Raw genomic sequence first — 8,943 nt, forward strand, 5'->3', positions numbered from 1 at the left:
GAGGAAACCATGGAGCAGTGCTTGCTAACTGATCTAATGTTTTTGAGAGGATGAAAAACATTGTTTTCCTATTTTTAAAAAATTTTTATTGAAGTATAATTGACTTACAATATTGTGTTAGTTTCAGAAAACTATACCGAGTATTTTATAATATACATATAACTGATCTAATTTTACCTTTCTCTTTCTTCTTGTCCAAAGGAGACCTCATTCCTAGGCACCAACATGTATTTAGCACAAATCAGTACTTCAGTGGGGTAAAAATTCCAGACCCTGAAGATATGGTGAGTGACCTATTTTGGTAAGAGTTCTGCAGGTCAGAGCTGCGTTTACCAGGGTATTTAAGTGGTGATCATTCTCACTCAATGAATATACATGGGGAGTTGCAGTCTAACTAGGTTTTGATAGTTAGGCACCTACCTGAGCCCCATGGTCCACTTGGCACCAGAAGATCAGTCTAAGAGTGGAAAAGAAAACGGGGGCAAATTCGCTACAAGACCCTGGCCTTCAGTGCTAATTTACAGACAGCTCATAGCAGAGCATAGCCATCATGTTGGACAGGATTGCAGAGCTGCCTGCCCCAAACTCGCCTGTCCATCATTTTCAGCAGCTGAAGCTACAAAGCTCAGAGCTGATCAACTTGTAGAAGATGACTCCTCCAGGAAAATCCAGCATGGTCCAAACCCCTACTCTACTGTGCTCTCAGTCCCAGCCCATGGGGCAGAATGGTGATGAACTTGCTTGGCCAGCCTCACTCTGATACCTGTTCTTTTGGCCAATGTGGAGAAAACACACATTTTTCAAAAACTGAAAAAATTTAAAATGTGCATAGTCTAAACCACTTTCAAGAATTTAGTCCAGTGAAACTATTAGATAAGAGTATAAAGATACAGCAAACATTTTTTGATGGAAACATGACATTCTTTAACAGAAATCATTTCCTTTAGAGAATTAAATAGGTTATGGTACGTCCTTACAATAGAAATACCACATAGCTAATAAAAATAATTAGATTCATATGTAATCACCTGATAAAAAAGGTCTGTAACATATTACTAAATGAAAAAAAGTTATAAAACAGTATCCATAATTTGACATAATTTTAATGAATTTTAAATAAATATACATGTTTACATGTACAAATACAAAATAATATGACAACCTCAAGAAAATCAGGCTATAAAGATTTTTATATTTATGAAATAAATGGCTGCAAGGTACAGTATACCAAAATATTAACAGCGAATGTCTCTTTGTGGTGGGACAATTTGTTTCTTTCTTTCTGGTTTTTTAAAGTGTCTTCTAATGAGCCTGTATTATAATCAGAAACATTTCAGAGCACAGTTAAGGTCTATGAAGTCCTGAGTTCCTACTGTCTAAGGAAGGTAGTTTCACACTGAAGTGAACCCTCCTCCATCGCTCAGTTTCCAGGTGGAGGCTCTAGCCAGTTCCACCAGAGCCGTCTGTCCCTGCAAACTCTGGGCTTGTCCTTCAGTGAAGTCTCCCACCTCCCACTGCCCTGCCGCCCTCCTCCGGCAGCACTGGGAATAGGAAAAGTGGGGCAGCGGGGAGCCTTCAAGGCCACAGAAGCAGGAATGACACCTGACATATGGCAGGCGACCCAGGTGCTCCCCTGTGACCTGGACATGCCCAGTGTCACACTAAATATCCCTTAGCGAACTTCCTGTTTGCTCTTCTACCAGAGAAACCTCAGAAACAACCCAGGTTTCATCACTGTAAAAGGCTTCCCATGGTTTCCCAGAGGTTGTCCTGCAGGGGATTTCCTGTTGACAGAAACACAGGAAGACGCAGTGTGGGGGCTGCGCAGGTTGAATATCTGTGCCCGAGTCCCTCTGCCCGTCACCAACCCTGCCCGAAGGAGGCCTGCACGCTTCTGGGGCAGGGAAACCGGCTAAGCAGGCAGGATGGGCCCCTGCCTATCATAGCCAACCAGCTGGCCTCATCCCAGGCGTCCTGGCTGAAACAGCAGACCTCGGTGTCAGCAATGTCAAGGCAGTCTCCAGTGGTGCTCAGATTCAACACACAAAAATAGCAAGAGAAATAGTTTAGCTTTGGGAGTGGAGTGGGCTGCTCTTAAAGGCTCATAAAGATCTGCTTTAGGATTTTATTTTTCCCTGTTGATCTTAGGCAACTCCAAAACTGAGGCTCTTATCTCTTATCAGTGATGAATAACTGCACACTTGGGAATGGGTTGCTGTTGGCTGGTTCCCTGAACTAAGTAACCCTGTGCTCTTAGGCTTGATGGCAGCACCAGGGAACCGCCGTCTTTATACACACGATTCATCTTTGTCATTTATTTTACTCAGCCTGGTTAGCTCTTAGTTTCTGTTTTCCTCCTTTTTAGCCTCTTTATCAGTGGTGTGGGCTTCCCTGGTGGCTCAGACGGTAAAGAGTCCGCCTGCAGTGTGGGAGACTTGAACTGGCCTGTCTGCCTGACACACGGCATTCCTTCTATTTTATAGTGTTTATCACTCCTGATTGTCGCCTGCCTATGACCAGAGCCAAATAGCCTTAAATGGCCAAAGGGAGATTGATGGATGTCTGCTCAGGAGACTCTTTAAACAGTAGGGTAATCAGGGGGACAGCAGGCTCCTGTGGGAGGAGAGAACAGTGTTTATTCCAGAAAACCAAGAATGTCTGTTCACCTGGGTAGGGAAAAAAATCTTTGTTACATAGCTCCCTTTAGGTAAATGTCAGTAAATGCCATAATTAGGACCCCTTTCTAGAAATGCCAAACATTATTCTGAGACAAGGCAAGTTATATAAATTGGAGCAGAAAACAGGGAAATAACAATTGCTTGACAAGTGTGTTGTTTTTTTCCATTAGTATTCCCTCACAGTTTGCTACCTGAATCTGTTCTTTAGGAAGTAAAGGGGGTAAATGGTTAGGAAGAAAATTTGGAAAAGCGGTTTAGAGGATGGGGGAGAGTATAAGCTTATAAAACATTTTGGAAGTGGGGAAAGAAGGAACTTATGAAACAGACATAGGTGGGAGGTGGGGTGGGCAGAGGGTGGAGGAGGCAAAGAAGGTTCCAGGAAAATGCTTCTTGCACTGAAAAATTCAATCTGAAGTAACTTTATATTTGAATATATGCTGTAAATAAAATCCCTATTTTCTTTCTTTTTCAACAGGAACCACTTGAATTAAAATTTCCAAACATCTCTTATTCTGCCCTGGGCCTCTTAAAGGTAAAATCATGGCTTCCAACAGACCTGGGAGTACAGGGCAGCTGTATCACTGGGGAATCTGAATGATTTATGTCAATCCATGGATTGAAAAGAGTTCCTTTTAGAATTATTCTTCTCACTTGAAAAGTATATGTACTTTTCATTTTTAAAATGAGTCACATAACGGTGAAAACAACTGTAAGTATTTTTCACTTTAAATAACCCTAATGTTGTACTTGAAATGTAAATTTTTAAGAGGAGGAATTCTTTTTTTTTTTTACAAAAAGAATCCTTTTCTTTAAAAAAAAAAAAAAAAAACCTGTTTAGCCATAGGATTCTTTTAAATAACCAACACTTTAATATATTGAAAGTAGGTTTCAACTTTAAAACTTGATTTCCATACACATTTTCAAAAGTATATAGCCCTTGTGTAAAATGAGGTACCAATTAAAATATTTGCAAGTTAAGGTCAATGTCCCACCCATGATAAAAAGTATTTAGAACATTTACTGATGCATTTATAGTTTTAGAAATGAGACAGTTCCTTGAGGCATGTAATTGTGAGATTTAATCTATCTAAGTATGAGCCCTCTAGCCTATGGCAGAGAAAGTAGTTAAGAATGATGTAACATAGAGAGAGGTATGTCTCTTCTCTCTTACATACATGTAACACATAGGCTATTTCTGTAAGAACAAACAAAAAATGACTGATTTTAGAAGACAGAATAGGAGAACTAGAGTGATGAAGAGACTTTGCTACATACTGTATGAAGTTTATTTTTATCACATGTAGATATTATTTTTTAAATAAAAAAACTAGGTTTTACAAAGTATAGTCAAGTGCCCAAAATGGGTTAGGAGGATTATTCTAGTGAGACAGTGAGGTGAACTCAAAAATCATGTCCTACTCCCTCAGGGCAGAGCACTGAATGCCTCAAGAACAGAACAAGGTGAAGAAAAGGATTTGTTACTATTCCTAGAACTATTTATTAATTCATTATGTGGTTACCCATTCAGGAATGATTGTGGAAGGAATGAAAGTCATGATTGGTGTGTTTTTCTTACTTTTTCCTCCTTTTGTTCCCAACTGAAGAGTTTAATATTTCAAAGAAGAAAAAATGATATTAATAAGTTTATACAGTTTTAGAGAGTAAGAAGAGGGGGTTTTCTGTCTTTTAGGGCTGTCTCCACATGAATCCTGCCGAGAGACTGACGTGTGAGCAGCTGTTGCAGCATTCGTATTTTGACAGTATCAGAGAAATAGGGGATTCGGCAAAACAGCATGAGAAACCAACAAGGAAGACCCTACGACAGAGCCGAAAGCACTTGCCGGGGGTAAAAATGGGGCACTGCTTTACAGAAGCATGCGAGGTTGCAATATCAGATGAGTTCATACCTGCCATCTGGTAGAGTCTGAATCTATACTTGAGGTGTCGATTGAGGCTTGCAGTTCCAGCATCCTGTTATTTTTGCGTGAGGACACACAGATCACAAGATCTACCGGCCAGGGTCCCAGAGACACTTACTGCTAAGGGCCCTTCTTCCTGAATCCTGAAGATGACCTTGCCTCGTGGCTTCCTGCTGCCACCCAGGGGCCAGGGCTTTTGCTGTGCAGGAGCACAGGTCCCAGACAGAGACAAGGGTGTGAATTCCGCTGAGCATGCTTCTTGTGCTTTGGAAAATGAAATTAAATTTACCCCAGGCGGCTCTCTGTCATCATGTTTACCTTCAGTATTGATTGACATTCCAGTTTTATCTGAAAAAGGAACTGTTTTCCTCCTTGACCCGTTAATCATCAGAGTTGGCTGTGGTAAACGTGGTGATGATTGCTTTCAACAAGAACAGCAGAACAGTACCTTTAACCAGAGCACAGCATCCAGGCTGCACACTGGGAGCCTGTGAAGATTTGTGATTGCTATAAAGTGGGAAGAGTGGCCTTGCATTGTCTTGTCATAAGCCAAGAGCTGTAAAGATTTAGAATGGATTGTAGTTGGAGCCACAGTTAGGATGAGCTGGCTGCTCCTGATTGCTTCTTTCATCTGCTCAGGTGCCCCTTAAGCTTTAAATTATCTTGCTTAGTCTTTCCCTTTGCAGCTTCCATTGCTGAGTGGTATCTGGGTGGTGTTTGTGAGGTTTGGAGGAGAGAAGAGGGTGGATGCTCCATTAGGAACAGGTACAACATGAAACCCAGTGCCCTAAAATAGACCAGAGTTAGGAAGTTAAGAATGCTTTTCATACAAAGCAGATAGACTTTCCCCTCAGAGTTACCTCTTACCTTACTGTTTCTTTGTGTTCAGGAGTACAGCGTCTTGATATAAATATTTTTACTTGAAAGAATAGGGGAACCTCACTAATTTGTATATCGCTTGTAGGTTTGATTTAAAAGTCCTGAAAAGTATTCATTTTTCAGATACCTAAGTCCATATAGTACCATAAAAAATATGTGTTCCCTTGCCTTCATTTGACATTGAGGATGAATTCAAACATTTTCTGGCAGCATTAAAGGAGCAGTTTTGCCTTTTTAAGTAATGTAGTAGGTGGCCAAATCATCTGAGTGCTTCAGACATCAGTTTTCTTTGCTGTAAGACAAGGTATTGGCTTAAATGATCCCTAAGGTCCCAGCAAGCTCTAAAGCGTCTGCCTGCAATGCAGAAGACCTGTGTTTGATCCCTGGGTCGGGAAGATCCCCTGGAGAAGGAAATAGCAACCCACTCCAGTATTCTTGCCTGGAGAATCCCATGGACAGAGGAGCCTGGTAGGCTACAGTTTACGGGTTGCAAAGAGTCAGACATGACTGAGCGACTTCACTTCAAGGTCCCAGCAAGCTCTTAACTCCTGTGAATCTATGCTTTTTTTCTCAATACTGTTAACATGTAGATTTCCCCTTCCTTTTCATATCCTCTCAATTTCCTTTAAAGTACATGTTTTGCTTTATAATAAACAATAAATCTTGAAAAGCAGAGACCAGATTTACAGGAGGCACTGAGCTCCATGTCCATCAATTCCTCCATCTTGATTGGAGCCCCTGAGCTCCAGATGTAAACATTCTTTTTCTCTCAGATCCTGGATTCTATGCAGAAAGAGTATTTCTGTGCTGAAAAAATTGACCTTTTTTTTGACCGTGTTATGGATAATGAAAAAAGTGTGTGGCATTGAACGTAACTCTGTTTTGTATTTTCAGTTGCAGTGCCTACCTCAGCTGACCAGCAGCAGCATCCTTCCAGCTCTGGATAACAAGAAACATTGCTATAACACCAAGAAACTTAACTACCATTTTCCAAACATTTAAAGAGCTTGGAGATTGATGATAAAAAAAGAGTTGATCATCAATTTGAATAAAACACACATTTGGTTGAAAACAATCACAACGTTGGAAGAAGCCTCAGGAGAAAATTAAGTAACTAAGTGGGGGAGGCCAAATGGCAAGATGTGAAGGAAAATTCCAGAGGCAGTCTTCCATGCATGACAATGCTGTCCAGAACAGAAGGGAACAACTTCTTTGGATTTTCATTTGTATTTTTATTGTATCTAAGTAGCTGAGCTAATGGACAGAATATAAACTGTATCTACTGTACTCGCCCATACCTCTGGCAAAATAGAGATGCAAAAAAGATTTATGCTATAATCGTACCAGATAGAACAGGTGAAAATGGATTACAGAATGCCCATATATTTTTTTTGGATCTCTGTTGCTTTGAGACCTGTCTCCTGCTTCTTCAGATTTTCTCATCATATTTAAGGAGGGTTTTAGTTCTTAAAAGCAAAATATTTAAAATTCCATTTCCTGCTTGTTCTAGTTCTTGATTTTTATATATGGAAACGTCTTGAATATTTGAGTCATTCAAAATATTTAAAATCATGTGGATTATCATAAAAGGACTGTAATTTATCTGCTTATATATTTAATGATGTGTTTATAGACACTTCTTACATATACTTTGGTCTTAACCTTTAGTAAAGGATGCATCTTAGTCATTTTTGCAGGCAAGATGGGTTGACTATAATCTGTCTACATTTGTTCACCCAGTTACCCTTGCAAACAATGGCATGAAGCTTGGCAGTTGACCAAGGGGTAGAACAAGATCTACAGGCTTTGCAGGAACTCAGCCTGCCAGCCTGAAAGTAATTAGTACTCCATTCTCTCCAGTTCTGCCTCAGGCCTGGAGACAGAGCAACAGGCAGGACTATATACAGTGATCTGGGTTTTGGAAGAAACTGCTTATAAACTTTCACTTGGATCATAAGAGACATTATGTTTTCCCTGAAATATCTTTTTACACTCTATGTATATGTTGTATATATATGTATACTGCACACACATATATGTGTGTATATATACACACTAACAATAATAGGCCAAAGTGATATTATTGAGAATTGCTAGCTTTGTACAGTGGTACTTAAAATGATGACATATAATTAGTTTTGATTTGGCCTATTGCTTCTATTCAAAAAGCTTTTTCATCTTTGTCCCCTGGACATAAGGGCAATATGAAGCAATAAGTCTGTTTCTTATTGCTCAACCCCATTCTTGATTGATGTCCTGCTATTTCCTAGCAGTTCTCAGCCATGGTTTTTGAAGACGTATTTTACTGTTTACTATATCTTCAAAACATTTCTTCTGCACTTTAATTTACTGCCATATTAATTTTCTTCATGACAGCATTTGACGGTTTTTACTTACTACACAGTGATCTACCAAATTCTGGCATCTGTTCAATAATTTTGAGTATCCCAGCCAGTTTAATGATAGCCTGAGGCTTCCTGATGTATGTAGCTTCTTGCATAAAGCTGACAGTGGGCTAAATAACCAGTCACAATATAATCTAATTCTTGTTACATAGACTTTGATTCAAATGACAAAGAAGGACATCCAACTTCTGCAGTAGTGTAAATTTTGTATTTTCTTTTTTCTTTACTCCTAACAATGCACCTGATGAGGCAGATGACTGCAACTGCCTAATTTATCCAGTATTTTTAAAGAATCCCATTCAGAATAGAAAAGTGTTGCCAGACTAACTTGTGGCCAATCAGGTGCTTCATCACATAGTAATCAAACAAACCTGAGATAGAAGTGGTCATTTTTTTCTGACTTCTATAAAATGTATGCTTATACTTAACCATATCCGTGATCCTTTCTTTCTTCATCATGGAATCACCACTGTTTCACATGAGACAAACATTTTCTGATTTTTTAAATGACAGTGGCAATTATATTAGTAAATAGTATATCATTTATGGCATGTGCTATTTACATAACCCAGTTTCTAAACACAACTAAAATTCATTTTTCTACTATAAGAGTGCATTACAGAAAGTGTTTATTTTAAAACTATCTCCAGTCAAGGTTATATCTAACAGAATAATGTTCAAACCAAACATATAGACATCCACAAACAAGTTGGCATATAACTAACAATAATAGAATCAGGGCCATTTCAAAGAGGTAAAAATAAAGATCTGATTTTTATCTATTTGTGATATTCATTATCACTGAGTTCTAGACATAAAGTGAATTTTGTGCTTACACTCATGGGAAATACTATCCAACATATATGAGGGAATACAAATTAGTTTCTAATTGACGTGTTAAATTTTTCCTCTTTAAGCAGTTTTTAAATTTAAGCAAAAAATAGGTAAAGCTGTGCTGGTCTTCATCATTGTTTCCTCTGGTTTATTGGAATAAGCAAAGTTATTTAAATCCAGCCAAGTATTTAGGTCTAGTTTTAATAAAACACCAGATTAAGCCTACAG

The 8,943-nt window shown here is 38.9% G+C and overlaps 1 protein-coding gene across 3 annotated transcripts in view; it reads left to right on the forward strand.

Annotated features, from left to right (window-relative positions):
* Window positions 1-8,807, forward strand: part of CDKL1 (cyclin dependent kinase like 1) — a 51,882-nt gene extending 43,075 nt beyond the window's left edge. For all 3 annotated transcript variants that reach the window (XM_070378106.1, XM_070378105.1, XM_070378108.1), the window contains exons 7-10: window positions 202-284; window positions 3,154-3,210; window positions 4,369-4,524; window positions 6,371-8,807. In XM_070378106.1, coding sequence (XP_070234207.1) covers window positions 202-284; window positions 3,154-3,210; window positions 4,369-4,524; window positions 6,371-6,478 — 404 coding nt within the window. In that variant the 3' untranslated portion in view covers window positions 6,479-8,807. The remainder of the gene's footprint in view (window positions 1-201; window positions 285-3,153; window positions 3,211-4,368; window positions 4,525-6,370) is intronic.
* Window positions 8,808-8,943: the final 136 nt, after the last annotated feature.

This window comes from Bos mutus, chromosome 10 (genome assembly GCF_027580195.1).
Source record: "Bos mutus isolate GX-2022 chromosome 10, NWIPB_WYAK_1.1, whole genome shotgun sequence".
NCBI classification, from domain to species: Eukaryota; Metazoa; Chordata; class Mammalia; order Artiodactyla; family Bovidae; genus Bos; species Bos mutus.